This window comes from Siniperca chuatsi, linkage group LG13 (genome assembly GCF_020085105.1).
Source record: "Siniperca chuatsi isolate FFG_IHB_CAS linkage group LG13, ASM2008510v1, whole genome shotgun sequence".
Taxonomy (NCBI): Eukaryota; Metazoa; Chordata; class Actinopteri; order Centrarchiformes; family Sinipercidae; genus Siniperca; species Siniperca chuatsi.
In genome coordinates, this window is record NC_058054.1 from 6,916,835 (window position 1) to 6,938,165 (window position 21,331).

General features: G+C 36.9%; 2 protein-coding genes across 5 annotated transcripts; one reads left to right on the plus strand and one right to left on the minus strand.

The window, feature by feature from the left end:
• Positions 1 to 52: 52 nt before the first annotated feature.
• Positions 53 to 12,408, plus strand: parp2 (poly (ADP-ribose) polymerase 2). The gene is made up of 17 exons (XM_044220746.1): positions 53 to 259; positions 1,673 to 1,882; positions 2,392 to 2,556; positions 2,764 to 2,834; positions 3,708 to 3,758; positions 4,206 to 4,302; positions 4,460 to 4,535; positions 4,626 to 4,728; positions 4,873 to 5,026; positions 5,375 to 5,513; positions 5,616 to 5,679; positions 5,780 to 5,914; positions 6,959 to 7,086; positions 7,355 to 7,454; positions 7,548 to 7,646; positions 9,005 to 9,129; positions 10,932 to 12,408. The coding sequence occupies exons 1-17, from the start codon at positions 187 to 189 to the stop codon at positions 11,089 to 11,091; spliced, it is 1,950 nt and encodes a 649-aa protein (XP_044076681.1). The 5' UTR covers positions 53 to 186; the 3' UTR covers positions 11,092 to 12,408.
• On the minus strand, positions 12,248 to 20,190 carry si:ch211-284o19.8 (protein lifeguard 1). Of its 4 annotated transcripts, none has more exons than XM_044220769.1 (7): positions 20,034 to 20,190; positions 19,039 to 19,095; positions 17,941 to 18,242; positions 17,634 to 17,834; positions 16,880 to 17,008; positions 14,977 to 15,120; positions 12,248 to 12,578 (listed from the first exon to the last, which is right to left on the minus strand). In XM_044220769.1, the coding sequence occupies exons 1-7, from the start codon at positions 20,173 to 20,175 to the stop codon at positions 12,444 to 12,446; spliced, it is 1,110 nt and encodes a 369-aa protein (XP_044076704.1). In that variant the 5' UTR covers positions 20,176 to 20,190; the 3' UTR covers positions 12,248 to 12,443. The 4 variants fall into 4 exon arrangements, with proteins under 4 accessions (XP_044076704.1, XP_044076706.1, XP_044076705.1 ...); XM_044220771.1 differs by lacking the exon at positions 20,034 to 20,190 and adding an exon at positions 18,401 to 18,535; XM_044220770.1 differs by lacking the exon at positions 19,039 to 19,095.
• Between the last annotated feature and the right edge of the window lie 1,141 nt (positions 20,191 to 21,331).

Genomic DNA, 21,331 nt, shown 5'->3' on the forward strand with positions numbered 1-21,331 from the left:
CGCATGCGTCTGGGTCACAATAGGTTTTGTTTTAACCACGGAGTGATTCATCTCGATGCTAGACGATCTTTATATTTTAGCGGCACCACAGACTAGGAAACAGCGGCGGGGAAAGTTTTCCGCCGTCTTTGTTGTCACTGTGTCACCTTCGTTACTGTACCTACCTGGCTATTTTCATAAACCACCATGAGGCGTACAAGAAGTTCGAGAAATAAAAGTCAGAGTGCACAAGAAAATGAAGAAGTACAGTCAAAAACAGGTTGGTGCTAGTTTCCCGTAGGAAGGTTAGCTTGACAGGATAGCTAGCTGCTGTAACGTCGGCTATCGGGAAAATAAAGGAAAAAAAATGTTACGTACTTATGGCCCATGCAGGCTTTACTGTTGTTGCAAAGCTTTTTAGGAAACAACATTTGTTTCTGCCCAGGGTGGCATCTATACCTGTAACAAGTTGACCATGTTAGTAAAAACCAGTCATTGCCCCACACTTAACACCTGTTTAAAACTCCAGTAACCTAAAGGTATTTGAGGCCTAAAGTGTGCATTTCTCAGGTGCATGTGCATTTATAAGGTACAACCGTTTTGTACAGTCTATGGGTACAACTAGCTAGAACCAATACAGTCTAATACAACATGCAGGATGGTTATAATGTTCAGTTTTTGTTTTAGAAAGGTGTTGATTCAACTTTATAGTCATTTTGGAGGCTGCAGTTTGGGGTGCTGTTGAATCAGCACTGATGTGCATTTGTCCAAACCTATGTGCAACTCAGGTTATGCTTTTCAGACAAGGCATTTTAAGGCAACATATAAGTTGGAAGTAAAGTCGTTAAAGACCACTAAATTCATTCTGTTTCTAATGATAATTGTGTAGTTGTTTTAAAGTACATACTGTTGGGGGGAAAGTGCTCAATCAGACGAATATCAGCAGTAAGAATAAGCTTTTACAGCTGATATCAGACTGTATTGGTTTGGCAATATGTTGGTGCTTCTATTAAGATTGTTATCCTAAACTGCTGCCTTGGTAATTGAAGACTATCTGGTTGAATCAAAGTTGCAAAGAAGCATATTTTGTAGTTTTTCCCTCTCTGCCCCATTTGCGTATGATTGGTCAGGTTTTCCCTACATTTTTCTCTGCAAGGACCTCTTCAAAACAGATCCGTATCGGATGCCAGACTCAATTTCAGTACCTCCAAAAAGCTTTACAAATTTTAAATATAAAAAAGAAACAACTGAGTCAACAATAACATAAAACGTATTAACAGTGTTAACTACATTTTTTTCCTAAAATGAAATAGAAGGTGAACCGAAACAGTAACGTGGAAGGGAGAGACTGCAGTCAAGTATTTCAATGAAAAGAAATGCCATGTCGTGTCTATTAATTTAATCAGTCCCAACTTTTCTTCAATCTTAAATTGAAAATTTTTGTTCCACACTCCCAGTTGTTAGATATGACTTAGTACTAAAATATGTAAATATACTACATACCAGAGCTGCTTTGCACGATTATTTTCATTATTAATTTAGTAGCTATTTTTGATTAATTCAACAATCATTTTCTCTTTAAACTCTCAAAATAATGACAAGGGAACTTACCAGAACTTAAAGTGCTGTTTGAAATTAAAGTATTTGAATTGTTACAGTGGTAATAACAGCCTTTCTCACTGTGTGTGTTCAGTGTGGCAGTGGAAAGGAGATGATGGACAGTGGGAACCATACTCGCCTTCAGCCTGCGCCTTGTTGGACTCCGCCGTCTCTTCAGGAAAAACCTCTGTCACTCTGACTCTGGGCTCTGGGACGGCCTACGAAGTCGACCTGAAGAAGATGGTCCAGATTAATCCTGTCACCAAGTACAAGAGGAAGATTCGCTCTCAGACAGTAAAACCAGGTATGTGTGTGTTATGTGTTATGTCTTATGTCTTGTCATTTTCTGCCACAGCACGTTTTATTTTAAATAAGTTATATTATTTTAAATTGTTTTTTAATTTCCGTCATCTCCTCTGCTTGGATTTTTGCTATCAGTGTGTATTATTTTGCATTTAATTAATAACTTTGTCATGTTGATGTCTTAAGGTTTCTTAGGGTGTCTTGTAGCCAACAAATCCAACTTTCCCAAAAATTACCATCATCCTATTTCACATTTTTTTAACAGTTGTTTTATTAGATTTATTACATTTAATAGATTTACACATTTTACACATTGTAACCTTTTTAGGAAAGGCTTTGTGTAGTAGTTAGTAGTCATAGTAGAAGTATTAAATTAAATTTATATTGTTTTTGTTCAGTTTTTTAATTGTATTTGTAAATCATTGTATCATTGTATAAATCTATAATCATTGTATATCAACATTACTGAAGGTATTTAAAATGTTTCCTCTCTTGTCTTCTTTTGTTCAGAAAGTTTGAATGAAGCTGGTGACGTGACTGCTCATAATGGGAGGCCAGTTCAAGTTAAAGAGGAAGAGGAGGAGCAACCTGCAGCTAAGAGGAGAAGAGGGCAAAGCAAAAAGGAGAGTCAGACAAAAGCTGAAGAAATGCCCAAAGAAGAAATAAAAAGTGAAGGTAACGTGGATCTAATTGTCATGTATGTTGCTATGTAATACCGTAAGACAATGAAATAGGATTTTAAAGTTGTGGGTAACTGGTTTCCGTTTTAGTTTTGTTTTTTCGGTTTATTCAGGTTAAAAGGACATGGTGTTACCTGTACTTCATAGTAGATGTCAGTTGACCTCATTAATGGTTTGTCTCTGATCTTTGGATGTTGAACAGAGGTTGTGAGGACGGTGGTCATGAAAGGAAAAGCTCCAGTGGACCCTGAATGTAAAGCCAAACTCGGAAAGGTGCAGTATCTATATCCACACGAGATATGAAACTCAAGATTTACATGCTTCTGGTTTAAAACCTGTTTGAAGAGCATTCCAGTTGCAGTTCCCCTTGAGAGCATGTCAGTTTGTGGTTTATTATACATGGGTGTGTTACTATTCTGTTAAATGTCGGATCTTAAATCAGTCAATTGATTGCCGTTTGAATATTTTAAATGATTGTTGTACCCAGAGCAACTTCTTAGAAATTTTATTTTGTGTGTGCAGGTCAATGGGCAATAGATATGAAAGCATATCACTGCGGTTACTTACAGTAACAATGTACGATGTAGGTTTGATTCTTGGAAATGAACATTTAATTAGTAATCATTATTAAGTATCTTCTATAATCTTTAATAAAACAGCCATACTAGCACAAACATTTAGAGCTGCAACAGTTAGTTGATGAAAAGAAGACAATGAGTTGTCGACTATTTTCATAATCGACTAAATTGCTTCAGTAATTTTTATTGCAAAAATTTAAAATTTGCTGGTTCCAGCTTCTCATATATGAGGATTTACCACTTGTCTATATCTATATATCATATATGATAATGAATAAAATATGTTTCAGTTTTGGACTGTTTGCCGAACAAACCAAGCAGCTTTAGGGCGTCACTTTGGGTTCTGGGAAGTTGTGTTGGCCGTTTTTCACTACTCTGTGAAAATGTACTTTATCACTTGTGTTATGTATGAACAATTTCATAAATCATTGTTGTCTTAATAAACTGTACAAAAAAATTCATGCAGTGTAAAGAAAGGAAATAAGAAGTTTACAGTTTTTAATTTCCCCCTGCAGATCAGGTGTGGTTACCTTCATTTATTTTAGTAACTGTTCAATTTCTCTTTCAGGCTCATGTTTACAGTGAAGGAAATGATGTTTACGACGTGATGCTAAATCAGGTAAAATGTTTAATAGCATTTAATTACAAGTTGACTCAAAGGGATCTGCCAAATGAATATCCTAAAATGTTGAGAGGGAATTTTCTTACACTCAAAGCTGGAAGGGCTTTTTGGTCAAAATTCAAAAGCAGTAGTCTTTATTTCCATATTGAGTAGTGCTGACTGACTAAAAAAGTAATTGTCAATAGTTAATAGATATTCAATCACAATCGTTCACCACAGTTATACTTATTAGAGCGAAATGTATTTAACTACGCTTCTTGGCTCGATAACGTTCCGGCTGTTTTCACCTACACTTCAATGTGTGATATGCGATTCTTCATAGCTAATAATGCAGCTCCTATACTGAAAAACAGAAATCAAGTGAAGGCTTTAATTGTATTTTCATTTTACATTTTGATTTGTGGGAAAGTGAATATATTGTTACCTTTCTGTTTTATTTTGTAGACAAATCTTCAGTTTAACAACAACAAATACTACCTGATCCAGCTGCTGGAGGACGACAGCTCCAAGGCTTACAGTGTGTGGTTTAGATGGGGCAGAGGTGAGTTTATGTGCCCATGATTGTTAGCATATCTGACAGATGTATAAATGTTTGTATTTAAGCAGGAAATTAACACCAGCCTGCAGTTCAGAAGATCTTTTCTAAATTGTAAACTAACCGATTAAATATATTTTGGTGTTTCTCCACTGTTTTTCAGTGGGAAAAGTGGGTCAAAACAGTCTGACAGCCTGTGGTGGAGACCTGCTGAAAGCCAAAGATTTCTTCAAGAAAAAGTGAGATTGTGCTATTAAAAAATATATTTCTGGATGTCTCCCATTGAAGTGAGATTAATAACATTCTGAAACTGGTTTGTTTTGCCACAGGTTCTTTGACAAGACCAAGAATGAGTGGGAACACCGAGCGAGTTTTGAGAAAGTAGCTGGAAAATACGACATGGTGTTCATGGACTACAGCACGAATGAAAAGGCAAGGAGCAAGACAAAGAACCAACAACTTATATATCTCCTCATTATCTTTGTAATTAGGACTTGACAACTCAGAAATAGGAGCTTTCATTGAATTGCAGGTAAGGTCTATCATTATGAACACTGCCGTATTTCACTGTTCCAGGAGGAGAACCAGACCACAGTGGATGTTGCACTCAAAAAGAGGACCTCCAAGCTGGATGTGAAGATCCAGTCGCTCCTGGAGCTAATCTGTGACCTCAAAGCCATGGAGGAGTGTGTGCTGGAGATGAAGTTTGACACCCGGAAAGCTCCTCTCGGTCAGTCTGACAGAATCGAAATCGCAATAGAAATGTACCGGAATTTGTCCCGTTATACTCTTTTAATTTCTACTAACAACATTCACAGAATTTAATAAAATTTTACATAGAGCACATATAGCATTTAAAAATATTATATATATATATATATAAAAGTTGCTGCGATGTGATCCAAAGATGCAATAAAACAAGTTCTCATCATTTTAGCTCCAATTGTGCCACCTGACTGTATGAGTAGCTGGTGACAAACATGTAACCAGTATTTTCAAACCTTTCGTTGTTGTGCTTCATATTTCATATTCATATTTCTTCATATTTTAAATTCAGTATTTATCTTTCTACCTGCAGGCAAGCTGACCTCAGAGCAGATCCGTGCAGGCTACACGGCACTGAAGAAAATTGAGACGTGTATGAAGAAGAAGGGCAGCAGTCGTGAGCTGCTGGAAGCATGCAACCAGTTCTACACCCGCATCCCTCATGACTTTGGGTAAGGAATATCTGGCTGTACAGTTAGAGAGATGCACTAATGCTGCTGTGAAATTGATGTCTAAATGCTGACTTGCTGTAACTAAAAGATGTAATTTTCCAGGTTGAAAACTCCTCCAATCATTCGTACAGAAGATGAGCTGAAGGAAAAAATTGCACTGTTGGAGGTACAGGGGTTCTCCATTAAGTGAGGTCTACAATTATTCTGTTTATGTCTTTACTTAAATCTGTGGTCATACATTTTTTTTATCTTATTTCTTTTTTCAGGCTCTGAGTGACATTCAGATAGCAGTGAAAATGGTTCAGTCCAGTGAAGACAGTGATGAACATCCTCTGGACAGACAGTACAGCTCCCTCCAGTGCCAACTGCAGCCTCTGGACTCAAGCTGCCATGAGTACAAGGTCAGCGTTTTTCTATTCATAACTGTTACAGTGATAATGATTTATTAACCTGGACTAATACACTGCTACTGTGTTCATGGATGCACGCTCAAGATTTATGTGGAGCATTTATTATCTAACCAAGTCACTGAAATTGTCATCACAACAGTCAAACCAGAAAAGTAGGTCCAAGTCAATCAGGATTTTCAAGACACTCTTTCAAGACAGTTTGCTCTTGGCCAATTAATATTCCCAAACCAACATCATAGGCTGATGTATTTGTTCTTGGTCAGTCAAACTGCACCAAAAACATCAAATGATCCAAGGCAACTTAATATAATATCCTTTGCAAGATGATGATGCAGACGGCACTCTCTGTGTTGCGCTCTCTTTTTTCTTTTTCTGTTTTTGTTTATTTGTTCAGTTTTCAGCTCTCCCTTTCCGATTACATTCACCGGGGAGGAACTTTTATATACACATCTATTTTTTCACGTACTTGTATGTACATTATAGTTAAATGTTTATCTGTCTTTGTTCAGCTTTGTTGTTGTTGTTTTTAGCTGTAGTCCTATGTCTATTTGTCTCTTCCTGAAAATTGCGTGTAAGTACATCGTGAGCAACGAAAAATCTGAGTCAATTTCCTTGTAGGTGTACACATACTTGACCAGTAAAGCTGTGGATCCTGATAATCCACATATAAAATGTTGAACTGCTCCTCTAGGTCTAGTATTTTGTTGAAAATCGTACATGTACTTCAGTGCGACTGAATAGCCCTTATTGGATTTTTTTTTAAACTATTGGTGAGGTACCTTGCATACGTGGTCAATTGTAGATGATGTTGCATATTAATGTTTTTCAGCTACAATGGAGTTGAATGTCTAAAGAATTTTCAGATGTGTTTATATATGTGTATGTATATCTAAGTATATCTGTATCTATATCTATAATGTAATGGTACATGAAACAGCAACATTTTCTTTGTAGAGCTGCCTTTCTGTACAAACTTCAAGCCACCACACAGGGAGGGACTGTTTCATTGTAAACTTTCCTCTTCTCTGTGTGAAGGTGATAGAAAAGTATCTACAGTCCACTCACGCCCCCACCCATTGTGACTACACCATGACTGTGCTTGACATCTTCTCAGTGGACAGAGAGGGGGAGAGTAACAACTTCCTCTCACAGTTACACAACAGGTAATACACAGTGGGCTTAGTGTTTGTATAAATTGGGAATACACCTGTTGGCTTTGATAAATACCATTACTGGTTTATGTCGCCTCAGATGTTATATTGTATGTGCTGTGCTTCTTTGAAATCTGCATTGCTACAAAGTTTGCCTGCATAACGTCTGACAATGAAATCAATAAAATATGGTGCTCTTAGAAGTGAACTTCTCTTCACACAGCCCACTATGTCTATCTATCTGTCTGTCTACCTACCTACCTACCTGTCTGTCTACCAGGACTCTGTTGTGGCATGGTTCCCGTCTGTCTAACTGGGTCGGCATCCTCAGTCAGGGGCTCCGAGTGGCCCCACCTGAAGCTCCTGTCACTGGTTACATGGTAGGATGGACAGAAAAATACATGCAATTACTGTTTTTCACTTGATACATCCGTATCAAGTGAAATAATAATTTCCGTTTCTCTTTCATCTAGTTTGGAAAAGGCGTCTACTTTGCTGACATGTCGTCAAAGAGTGCCAACTACTGCTTTGCCAATCAGCACAACCACGTTGGACTGCTGCTTCTGTGTGAGGTGAGTTGATTGACTCTTTTCTGTGGCCAGATTAAATGTTTTGTCTCACCTGCCAGTGGCTGTTAAATGGCTGGTAAAGAAAATTTACAGAAGTAATTGTGTGTGCATCCCATTCTATATTTAGGCCAAATGCAGTACAACAGATTCAATGGAGGAAAAAAAGTGTAGTGTCTGCACACTGGATTTTAGCTCCCCAAAATTTATTAGTATTATATTAGTATTTGACTGAAAAAGGCAATATTTCGACCCTTTATCATATTTTGAATGTTTTTCAAATCATTAAAAAAATTCATATAAAGACTAACCAGCCACGTCACACAATATGAAAACATTTTAATCAGTGGGATCTATTAAATGTGATCAAATGAATCAATTTTTTTCTATTTAAACTTTGTATAGACTTGTCTTGTATCACTCTGTTTCAGGAATATACTTTTTTCTTTTTCTTTTTTTAAAACAAACAGACATTTAGGGTGTTTTTTAGATGTATTTTGTGGGATTACTGTGACTGTGTTTTGTGATTCTTTCAGGCACTGACAATGTATTTTATCTTGATTATGTATCAAGTCATATCATGAATAGGTACTTATAATGACATCAGCATTTGGTGTCTGTATATTTGTCAGATGAAGACCAGGTAGGGAGCAAAACAGTGTGCAGGAGTTTTATCATTGGTAAAGAAAGTTTATCTGCCAAGAAACAATTTTGCCATCCAGTATAACCCATATACTGTAATTAGTTTGGGTGTTATCAGTCTATAGCATAGGTTAAGCACTGTGTAAAACATTGAACTCATTTATAGAGTAGATTTGCTTTTTGCAGGTCTCACACCTGCTATATGTCAACTCTATTTCTACAAATACTAAGATGTTCAATGATGATGTACACTGATGAGGAGTGTAAAAAAAGTATGTTTACATTGTTGTATCGTAGAAAAGGTTTAAGTCGTAGTCATCTGGACACTGTTTTCAGACGTTTCGGCTCCCATCCGGAAGTCATTCTCAATTGAGAATGACTTCCGGATGGGAGCCGAAACGTCTTGATTCTGAAAACAGTGTCCAGATGACTACGACTGAAACCTTTTCTACGATAGAACACTCCTGGACGAATGAGGGACTACACCGTTTTACATTGTTGTATTAAATTTACTGGGAAAGATAGCAAGAGATATCCTCCAAAGACTAATTGTGCCAGTAGTTGGTGCGTTTATTTCAGACCCTGTAGACCTGCCAATACAAGTCCACAACTCGTATTAACAATAAAAACCAACATGATGTGAACTTCACATTACATGTTTGGCCCAGATGTGATGCAGCACTGTTTTAACGTCCATGCTTTGTGTCTGTGTGTGGTTGCAGGTCGCTCTGGGAGACTGTAACGAGCTGCTGGATGCCGACTTCGAGGCCAGCAGTCTGCCTGCTGGAAAACACAGCACCAAGGGCCTGGGACAGACTGCACCTGACCCCAAAAACTCCATCACTCTGTTAGTCTGTCTCATTACACTGATACATTGGATACAGGCCAAACATTGATTTAATTGTGCTCACTGTTACACAACAAAAATCATTACATTATCTGAGAGGGGGAGTTTGTTAATTACAGTAGCAACGAAAAAATGCAGGTTGATGAGCACAGAGAAGAATAAAAATATAATATAATATTACAAGAAGTAGCCCATAAAGAGTCTATATTGGTTTTAAAGAGTTCTTTCTTTGAGATTTATAGTTATTTGACAAAACATTTTCCAAAACAACCATCACCACTGGTGTCTTCTGATGTGTCCTACTCTGCTAACTGTAAAATAATTTTATTTCTAATTTCTTATATGTTTATGTTTGTAAAGGGTAAAAAAGTAAGTAAGTAAGGGAAAGTAAGGATGTTTCCAGCTGTCGTTTTCCTATTAACTTCACAAAATAATACATTTATGTATTATTCTATAATATTATTTCATCAGTGTGTTTTTACAACAGTAAATACATTCAGCTCAGAAACCCCAATATCTTTATAGTTTTTGGCTAGATTACCTAAGATGTTTATTTTATCTATGTAGACCTACATGTATTTGTTGAGGGCCATTTTCAAGCACATAAAAATGTCAGATGGTTTTACTCCAGAAAAAAGGCAATTTGGAGTAAAACCACTAAAATGAAAGTCAAAATACCTAAATGCTGACCTCTGTTTGCTCTGTAGTGGCTCGTACACTAATGGACTGACCTTGCTTTACTCTCATTTGTTCTGCTGTCTCTCCCACTCTGCTGCCTCGTCTCTCTAGATTTCACAATCTGAAAAAATACTGTTTTTCTTTACAGAACAGTCCTCGGGGCATGAAACTAATTTGATTTAGTGCCATCCTTGAAATCCAAATCTGATCCACCTCAAGAGACAATCCTGGTTGTTTCAGTCAAGTCATTTTGAAGCATTTTATGGTTCTCAAATGTGAGAATTTGCTGCTTGTTACATTATACCAAATATTTTGGGGTTTTGGACATTTGATGACGTCGCCTGCTGTACGATGTTGTGATGGACATTTTTCACTGTTTTCTGATTCTGGTTTTATAGACGATTAATCGATAATGAAAATAATCGTTAGTTGCAGCCCTAGTTTTAGCCCCTCTACAATAGAGCTCTAACGATTAATCGATAGATGGGAAATTGATCTGCAACAAATTTAATTGATTAATCGTTTTAAGTAATTTTTTAAGCAAATATGCCAAAATCCTCTGGTTCCAGCTTCTCCAATGTGAATATTTGCTTTGTCTTCTATGATTGTAAAATAAATATCTTTGGTTTTTGGACTGATGGTTGCACTAAACAAGGTATTTGACAACATCTTGGACTCTAGGACACTGGGATAGGCCTTTTCTTTTCTTCTTTTTTTACCATTTTCTGGACCCAACGTTTAATCAATTAAGAGAAAATAAGTTTTAGATTAATCAGTAATAAATATAATCATTAGTTGGAGCCCTAACTGAACATATTTTGCATTACTGCCAACCAATTTCCAAATAATTGTATGATATTTTAGATGAGATTTACCACCTTCCTGTCAGCAACTGGTTACAGTTAATCTCAAGCACGTCTGAAGTCTCTGCAAGTTAATTTTCATATTGTGCTGGCATGGACTGAAACTAGTAACTCTCTGAAAGGTTGGAAATCACTCTAAAAACTTATGGTATGTTTTCAAAAATAGTCAGAAGTATTGTAAAGGAAAGGCAATTTGTACTCAATGTGTTAAAACCACCAGAATGGTCCTTAAATAAATGCAACTTTTCAATTCTTTCTCAGGGATGGTGTGACTGTGCCAATGGGGCCGGGGGTGAAGACGGGGGTGGGCAAATACAACGCTTACTCCCTCCTGTACAATGAGTTCATCGTTTATAACCCTGCCCAGACTCGCATGAGGTACCTGCTGCGGATCAAGTTCAACTACTCTTCACTGTGGTGAGGCTGCTAAAAACAGTATGGCTGTGTGAGTCTTTGGGGGATTTACTGTCCACAAAGCAGGGATGATACATCAGTCAGTCATTCTTCCTGTACAGTTAGATACTGTTCAGCTCTTGGTTTTAGGGAAAGGTTGTTAAACCTGAACACACTGCTGTGAGTGGATAACAGAAATGTTTACTTTCTCGGTGATGTATTGGTTGATTATCAATTAGTCATTTGACAGAAAATGAATTGGCAACTGTTTTGATAATCAGTTCATTGTTTTAGTCATTTTCGAAGCAAAAGTGCCAAATATTATGTGGTTGCAGGTGACTCACTGCTTTTCTTCGTCATATCTAAAATCTTTGGGTTTTTAACTGTTGGTCAAATAAAACAAGCAATTTGTTGGCTGTGGAAAATTAAAATAGGCATTTTTCACTATTACATTTTATAGACAAAGCGATTAATGGATTGATCAGGAAAATAATTGGCAGATTAATTGATAATGAAAATGAACGTTAGTTGCAGCCCTACAGTGATGTCAACAATGGGTCCAAAGTTTATACAAATCACTTGATATGTAAATGTGAAGAAAAACACCAACAAAACTGCTTCTACTTTTTCCTACAGTGGGTTTTCTCTACTAATACGACATTTCATCTTCGTTCTTTTTGAGTCAGAAAATGATGATGGACCCTCTCAAAGAATGTCTGAATATTGCTTTGTCAGTAGAGTGAGACTGTAGGTTAACTATATCGCTGCCGAAGCTTTGGTAAGGGTAAAAGATGAGAAGGAATACATGCGATACGGTATAAAATATGCTAAACATTTTGCACTACTTTTTGTCCTCATATCAATGTAAGATGTATTGTATTACATGTTACGTATGGCAATATTCATTGCATTTTGGTTTCTGCTTTGGTGCTGTATGAAACACAAATGGTCTTATGGATCTATTGGATTATCAGTGTGTGTAATAACATAACATAATGATTTGGAAGTTCTTTAAGCATGTTTGACATAAGCATTTGTATTGAATAATTCCCTAAATGTTATTGAATGTATCTTATTAATGTTGAAAAACTAGAAATGGATTGCTTTCATTTGTTTCTATAATTGTCGGGTCAAATTTTTGTATGGGTTAACGTGCAATGCAAAACAACAAATACAGTACAACATTGTTTTTATATCAATTTTTATTTATGTAAAACTGAGACAAAGACAAGATTCTGTAAAAACACTGAAAATCATTCATTCAGTGTCACTAAAAACAGGATGCAGTTACAATATATACATTAAAATAATAATAATAAAGGACATTTTCATTGTGGTTACAGTTTTGGATGTCCGTCTGTGTGTTTTGTGTATGAAGATTCACTTCCTCCCCAGCAGGTAGAGGAAGATGAGGACTATGTCCAGGTAGATCATGAGAGCAGCGTTGATGTATTCCTCTGGATCCAGACGGTAGCTCATCATCCCCATCAGCAGCTGACAGTCGATCATCAGGAACTGAGACAGGCAGGAAGGGAGGGAGAGGAGGAGAGGAAGATTTAGGACAGGGTGAGAGATTACTACCAGATAACTAATAGTAAATTATTACATGTCACAGCAGGAAAAGGCTCACTGTCATAACTTAATGGCAAACTTGAATAGAAGAGTCAATGTTGTTAGTAACATGAAAACGTGTTTCTTGCCATGGGAGAAATGTTCCTTTTGCTAAGTGGCCCTTTCACCATTGTTGCTGACAGATTGATGATTTCACTTAAACTGCTGCTGTGGAAGTCACTTTATGTGTGAGATTGGATGAATTCCTAAAAATCAAACTTATTACATCCACTCTCTGGCTTGTGTGGCTTTGACCCTTGCACTAATTTAGACTTGGTATGCCTTCAAAGCCTGTAAACATACAATATATTGTTCAACCTCACAGAAGAAGCTGTTAAGGCAGGACAAAGCTGCATTCAGACCAAAATGCGCCTGGTGAAATTTAGTGTGGTCAAAAGCAAGGGGGGCAGGAAATGGGTAGGGTTGTAAACATAAGCTGTGTCCCAAAACTTACATACTTAACATACTACATACTTATTCCATAGAGTACGCACTACATCATAATCATCATAGTATACTGTGTTTGCTGTTAGTATACAAAAATACCAACACACTTTGGAAAGCTACTGCCAATTAAACTGAACAAAGAGACATCAAAATCAAGATTTTTATGGAGCTGTTTCACTATCACCCACAATTTATTTTAATGTTTTTCAGCTGTGAGCAGCTCCTCCATTTCCTCTGTGCATTGCATTGTGGGAGAATAGTGTGCATCAACAGCACACTCAAAAAACAACCTTTCATTAGTATGCTACTGGCTGGTTTGTATAGTATACTTTATTTTGACACTTTTCCAGTGTGAAAACCTGCTTAGAATCTGCATGTAGTATGGATCTGGGACACGGCGCATACAGTATTTACCCTTCGCCATTTTATTTTAATGTTTGAATTCTGAGTTGAATTTTATGCTCTATATAGTACCCTTAAAAGTTCTCAGTAACAATCCCACAATGCAAAGCGTCACATTTTATAGCTGCAGAAGTTACTGTTGTGCAGCTCTACACCTGCCACACAAATTTCAATTTACTGCTCACAATAGAGTAAACTATTGAGTGTCTTTTACATATGGAGTAATGAATGCGTGAACAAGGGAGTGATTTCGGACACAGGCCTAGACACACTCATTGTTCACAGGTGTTTTCCTTTATTTTGCCTGATTAGATCTCTTCTCGAGGCTGAGTCGGCATGTAACACTCTGTTCAACTGTCATTACTTTTCTGTTGAAGCTGTTAATGAAAGCACCTGTTTGGGAGTGCAGTACCTTTAATGTGGCTGATAAAGACATTATTTCCACTGCTGTACACTCGTTTGTTCTAACTAAAACCAAGTCACGAGGTTAAATGTAAAATAAAATAAAAAAAGTACTGTAAATGAAGTGGAACTGTGCATTTTGACGCCACAGTGAACCTCCCACAGAGCTTCCTTTTTCTCACAGAAAAATTGTTCATAGCTGTAGTGGCAGACAATATTCAACTGTACAAAACTGTTTGTATTTCTGTCTAGCATATAGCATATAATGACTGGTGAATGCTTTTACAGGGTATCTGCAAGTCTTGAAAAGTCTTAAAAAGCATTGAATCCAGTTCCCTCAAAAAAGGCCTTTGTGAATTTTATTTACAAAGGTCTTGAATATTTTTTCTTGCCCGCCGTAGACAGCAACATTAGTTATAACTTTTTTTGTATGTGGCTGCAGGCTGTTGGGGGACATTACTCGTCTATAAACTAGTGCAACGGCTGATAATGCGCACAGGAGGCTGTTTAATCCTTTTTTGTGGAGTTTCAGTCAGCATCATCAGACCTGTAGCAAACACTGTCACTTCAGCTAGCTGCAGTAGCTAGGAAGCTCATCGACTTTATATTACTAGCAAGTATTGTTATATACAGCTGGGAAGTGCTGACAAAAATGTGATATATGTAATAATAAATTCATATACTTAATAAATAATTGTAGGCCTTATTGTCCTTACTGGTTTTCCGTCATTCTTTGATGGTATGACTGTGAAACAGGCATTAAATTGTGCTCTATGTGGTATTAAAAATGTCTTAAAAAATCTTATATTTAATTTGGTGAACGCTGCAGGAGCCCTGTTTTATGTGAAGCACATTACAATACAAATGTGGAATCAAATCTATTAGTGATAGTACCGTTTAACCTGCTGAGGTGACCAGGACAACAGAAGTACGTGTATCTGATATGATTTTGTTCCTTCTACGTGGGAACAGGGCACAGGGAAGTGCTGTATTGTATTGTTTTTCATCCCTTTAGATAATAGTATTATTTTAATTATATTGTTTCCCATACCAGTGAATATAGCAGAGCACCCAGACATCCATAGGCGACATCAGTGATGTAGGAGTAGTAGAAGGTGCAGAAGAACCCAAACATGATTATGTCCACAGCCAGAATCAGCAGAACACCGTAACAAATAGTGAAATCATAACGAGTCTGCAAAACACACAGAAAGACATTAGTACATTAATACATTTCATTAATACATTCTTTGTCCATATATTCCTCAATACAGCTGCTTTTAAGTACAATTAAACTTTATTCAAATCAGTGTAAGTTCTTTACAATAAAGGAAACAAATATCACATACAATACATGACATATATTGATCAATATACATTAACATGCATTAATAAAATTGAATTAAAATACGTGTTACATTTTTTATATACCGAACAATTGCACAGCCCACCTACACACTGGGCCAATATACACTTTAGCATCTGAATATTTTATCAGAATCAGAAATACTTTATTGATCCCGAGGGGAAACTCTTTCGTTACAGCTGCTCACTGTCAATGTGCACCTGAGAATAGATGTACTAAGCAAATCAAAATATAATACACTACAATACAGGTAAGATAAATTAAGTACAAGTGGATATAAAGTATAAAAGCTAAAATAAGTGTAAGTACCAAAGTGGATTTACAGGTTGATATGTACGGTATAATACAATGTAATAATATAAGTAATAAGTAATAGTGCAATAATGAGTACTGTCAAGTTAAGTGTAGCTTATTAAGATGATTAGGAGACGGTGGATATTGCACAGCAGTAATAGAAGTATGAATAAATATCAATAAATAGGGAATTTTAAACTGAAAACAGAATATATTGCACAGCAGTATTAAACAGAGAATATTGCACAATATTTCAAGTATTGCAGAGATGTTAATGATCAATGTCCAGTTTAGTGACTTAGGGTCATACAGACTAACACTTAGAGGGAGGAGTTAAAGAGTTTGATGGCCACAGGCAGGAATGACTTCCTGTGTCGCATTTTGGGGGATGAGTCTTTCGCTGAAGGTACTCCTTTGTTTTACCATATGTATTACACATATTTATAATTTTTTTATCTTTGGATTTTTATCATTTATTACCTTTTCTAATTCTTATTTTTACTCTTATTCTAACTATTATTCTGTATGGCACACAAGCCTTTTAGCACAGCCTCAAAAGGTATGCCACCCTGCATCTTACTGCACAAAATGAGCATGTGACAAATAAAACCTTTGAATCTTGTAATAATAAAATATGGATTCCTAACCCTGTATCTAACAGGGTTTGCACATAACTACTTAAATTCAACACATTTTTAATAAGACCTAGAAAGTAAAAGGGATGTACTGTAGCTGTTGTCTTGTTTAGTCCAAAGTCCCTGTCTGTTGTTTGTACAGTGGATACAGCTGATAAGAACAGCTGTAATATAGAACACATTTAGATATATTCCATTAATCTGATTATATATTTTCTCCATTCATCGATTTTATTTGTTGTGTCCTCTGTCTCCCAGAGCTCAAGGCAACTTCTTTAAATGTCGTGAGTCTAAAACCGAAAATATATTAAAGGTAAAAAGTAACAAATCTTTGAATTGAAACAAGATTTTGACATTTTGTTCTTTAAAAAATGATGAATCAGTTATCAAAACAGTTGCTGATTAAATTTCTGTCAAGCAACTTATAAATTAATCGACTAATCGTTTCAGCTCTGCATTCACATTCTGCCGCCTTCTGATACTATTTTCCAGTGCAACTTGTATCGTCCTAAACTCAAATATGGATTTCCTTTACGAGAAACAGTTGAGAGCTGTAACTTCAAAACTGATACATAAGCATATCGCTTTGATTAAAATAAACACAGAAATAAAAACAGCATTTTGAAATGCAGCTCTTTGGCTCAGCCTGGTTGTCTGACCTGTGCAGAGAAAGCGATGATTGCGACAGAAATGGCCAGCGTTGCTCCCATAGTGATGACAACAGCAGTGGTGTTGTGGAAGGATGCAACGGTTCCCACCATGTAGGACAAGCTCAGGGTGACCACAACCTGTGGGCACAAAATATCATCTGAGAAAGCTCTTTTTTTCATAGTTTGCTTGATGGATAGCTTCACAAGTTTAACTACTTCAAACAGAGACTATTATTATGTTTTTAAATAATTATAGTCTTTTATAGATCTTGTAGAAAAAGACGTTAAGTGTAGACATGTTTTTTTTTTCTACCAGAAACCCTAGTGTGTGTGCACTCCTAACCCTGGCAGTGGTTGTGCTCTGCATAGTGTACCTAACAATCACAATACAGGAAGTGCCTGTCCTAATTTAACATACCAACAAAACCTCAACTGCTCACAGGGAATCGGTGAGCATGTGTACTCAACTTAGAGACTAGAACTAGAGGAAACTGAGGTTTTCATTTGGAAACAAAAAAAAATGTCTAAGAGAGGTCTAAATATTTAGGAAAGCCAAGCAGAAAAGTGCCTTCTTATTGAGCAACATTTATAATATATATATATATATATATATATATATATATATGTCCTTTTAAACTACAAAGCTATTAAATGTTTTGTTGTATATTTTTTACTATAGTCATCTGTGACAGTATCTATATTGTGTAAAATGAATTTCCACATTAGATATTTGGGGTTTTATTCGCCCGTATTTGTAACCCACCAGTCCCACGATGTTCCAGGGGTGACGCCGACTGAAGGACTTGCAGCAGTTGAGGGCGGTGGCAACCACGAAGAAAATGATGAAGGAGCTGAGGTAGGCCCACAGGTTGGCCTGCACCGCCTCTTTGACCACACTGGAGAAGGTGAACACGCACACCACACTGAAGGTGAACAGCAGCTGGAGAGTCAGGATGCTGAACACCTACACACGGAAAGATTAAGAACAGCACTTATAAAAATGAAGAGCTTCATTACTAAATATTCTGCACTGTAAAAGCTTATCTTAGAGTCACAGATATTGTACAAACCTTTTTAACAAACCCTCTTCTCACTGTCTTGTCATCAAAAGAAGATGAGGCTATAAGTGGAGTTGTGTCCTCCGGGGCCTCCGGGCATATGTCGCGGAAAGACTCGTACCCACTGGTAGGCTGACAGGTGTAAGTTGTGTCGACTTTGGGTGGAGGGTACGTTGCCGGGGTAGCAGAGTAGGGTGGAGGTTGCTGCCCTTGGTAGGAGTACGATGGTGCTGGTGAGGACACATCATAACCAGGAGCGTCCTGTGTCTCTTTGGATGTGAGGGAGTCAGCTGTGCCTGACATTCTGGAGGAAACTGGGCCAAAGACAAAGTTCACTCAAATAAAAAGATGCAACTTATGCAAAAGCCAACACGGGTGCGACAGGGTGCATTCTGTTCAGCTGAAGCGTGTGAAGAAGTTCTTATTTTACATAATTAAATATACTGTCTGATTTACTCATTCATTGATTTACCAGCAGGGTCAGTTGTCCATTTCAGCCAGTGTTGCTGATACAGTATTAAGTTGAATATTGTCAACAAGGTGTAAGCCTGAGTGCAGGTGCAACTGGACCATGTTGTATATCTCTTCAGTCATCAGTTGTCAATGACTGATGAGAGAAGAATGTGGAGGGAGATAAAAACAGCAGAAATTACAATCTCTGTTGTTGGTTTAATATAGTGAAACAGATCAGGATTTTTTAAATACAACCAGACCTGCTACTGACTTGTTGCCCAAGAATGGAGTAAACTTTAGGAAGTAAAACTTGAACTGTGGGGCCTCTTCTCTTACAGTCAGTAAACATTGTGGGAAACCAGTGTCATTTATTTAAAAAAAAAAAAAACAACCTATGAGGTCTTGGATTCATGTGTTCTCCAACAGTCCTGATAACCCATAAAAATCTGTATATTTTATCCAAGGTTGAAAACACTGCAGCAAGTTATAATAACAAGACAACTGGCCCTTTTGCCTGCTCCCCTGTGAACTGTGTTCCCTCTTTGGACTCACTCCCCTGCTTTCACCTCTGCTAGCCGGTAACTTATCTGCGTTTTGTCTGCCTGTACTTGCCTGCATACCACCCCACAATAAACATGGAAGTTCCGGCTACTTTACCTTGAGACTGCTTCCTCGTCATCTGCTTTTGGGTCCACATACCTCTATATAGCACCCCTGTTACGACAACAACAGGCGTTTTTTCACAGCAGACATTTTGACTTGTCATAGTAGGAAAATCACAGGTGTTACTATTAACCCTGAAACTGAAGCAGCTAAATGGAATTCAGCCATCATTAACTTTATTTACATCTGTGCTTTTACATTTACATTGTGCACCTACGTGTCAAAATGTCTTCTGTGGAAAATGTTCTATAAACGTAGTAGTAGAAATACATTCAATTACGATATGTTTAAGATATAATCAATATCAAAAATAAATAGTATGTCTTTGGGGGGTGTTTTGTATGAAGAGATTTTACAGTATATGTATATTTTAAACTTCAGTGAAGTTGTGTAGACCTACTTAGTTTTACCTACACGCATTTGAATGGACTGGTATTTGTTTTTGAGCATTAAACATTTAAGTACATGTTCAGGGCGGTAGGGTTCCACAGGGAATAGAGACATATTTCTTCTTCCCCTGATAAATTAACTAAAATTAATACAAATAAAATGAGTTTAAAAGAGTCGTTGTTGCAGTTATACTTCCTGCACCTACTTCCTTTTTAAATTCATATAGCTTCAAGAGTCACTTCACCCAAATCACACAAGAAATCTGATGTACCCAAGTGTTTTGGGGGGGTTTGACAGGTGTTTTGAGGTGTCTATCACTGAGACTTCTGCTGCCAGAGATCTCAAAACCTCAGCAGATGAAACCAAAACTACAGTATCTGCATAAATAAATAATAATTGATAAATGGCAAAATATATATTTTTGTCTATTGAGTGAAAATACCCTTTAAATCATTATTAACCAAATAATGTTTGGTGTCTTGTTGAAAATACCAGTAAATACTTCAAAAATGCAGCAGAGTAAACAGTAAATTATTTGCTTTTACTGTACAGAATAAGTTACGCTCTGTAAAAGAGAACAAAGCGAGTGTTCTGCTTACCTTTTCTGCTGGGTTGTAGTTGTGTCTGAGACAATAGTCCAATAGTCCAACACCACACAGTGCTGTGTGAAGAAGACTCCTTGGTGATGGGTGTCGTTTTTTCTACCAACCTGTGGTGTAGAGTTTCACTTCCTGACAGCATGAAGTGAAGAAAAAAAAAATCTGTCTGTAAAGACCCACTGTGCGGAAATTGAAAAACCCCACTGTTTCTGCACTGCTTCACAATAAGTCAGAGGTCATCAAAGTGGAGTCTGGGGACTTCCAGGGGCCCCTGTGTCAGTTCAACAACATTTCACTGTTCACTCTGTGGTTATCCCTTTTTGCCAGCTCAGTAAAGAAAATCATCAGATGGGACAATTTAGGACACATTATTATCTAACTTGTGTCTGGGAATACTTGACCTGAAAATGTTTAAGAACCATTGCTGTCAGCTGTTGCCAGGCAGAGATTGTAATTGCAGTAATAAGTGTGTAGCCTGTTTCCAGACCTCTGAATCATTGCCCTCGTCTCAGTTGTTTGTCATAAATTCAAACTGAAATTGAAACTAAATGGGAATTCAGTCTGATTACAGTATTGTTTGTGCCAACACTACATGGTGTATTTCAATCAGATCGGTCATTTAAGAGTAGGGCTTGTACTTGTAGCATGGAGGTAGCACTCACTACTATACTACATATACTAAAAGTTCATTCTTGATTTTGGAAACAGTTGACAAGAAAAACAAAATCTCACCACAAGGTTGACTCAGTAGCTCTATCAACAGCTCTACTGGAGCTTTAAATGTGTCACATAATCTTAATCAGCAGAGGGAGTTTGCCCAGTTGTCATGAAATAGTAGATGTTCGAAATGTAATTTTTTCTTGTCCGTGTTGGCTTAACATTTTAATAGAACATTCATTTTCAATGGTAGGGAACAAGGCAGAGGAAGATCATGTGATACCATTGAAAGCACATATTGCTAATTAAAAAGAAATAATTCTGAGCACAACTAAGTTTATTTTCAAAAATGTATTTAAATGTAACTAATGTATTGTGTCCATGCTGATATCAACGTCGATGTGCATTCAAGGGAGAATAAATAAAGAATAAAACTGGCATAATGGCATAATATAGAATTTAGAGCTGACTGACTGAAAATTAATGTAAAACTATTTTTATAATCGATTGTTTCAACCACGTCAGTCACTGCCAAACTAGATTCAGCTTCTCAAGGATTTCTTTATTTCTTTTCTTCATATACCACCGTAAACTGAATATCTTTAGGTTTTGGACTGTTAGACAAACAGTCCATGTTGACC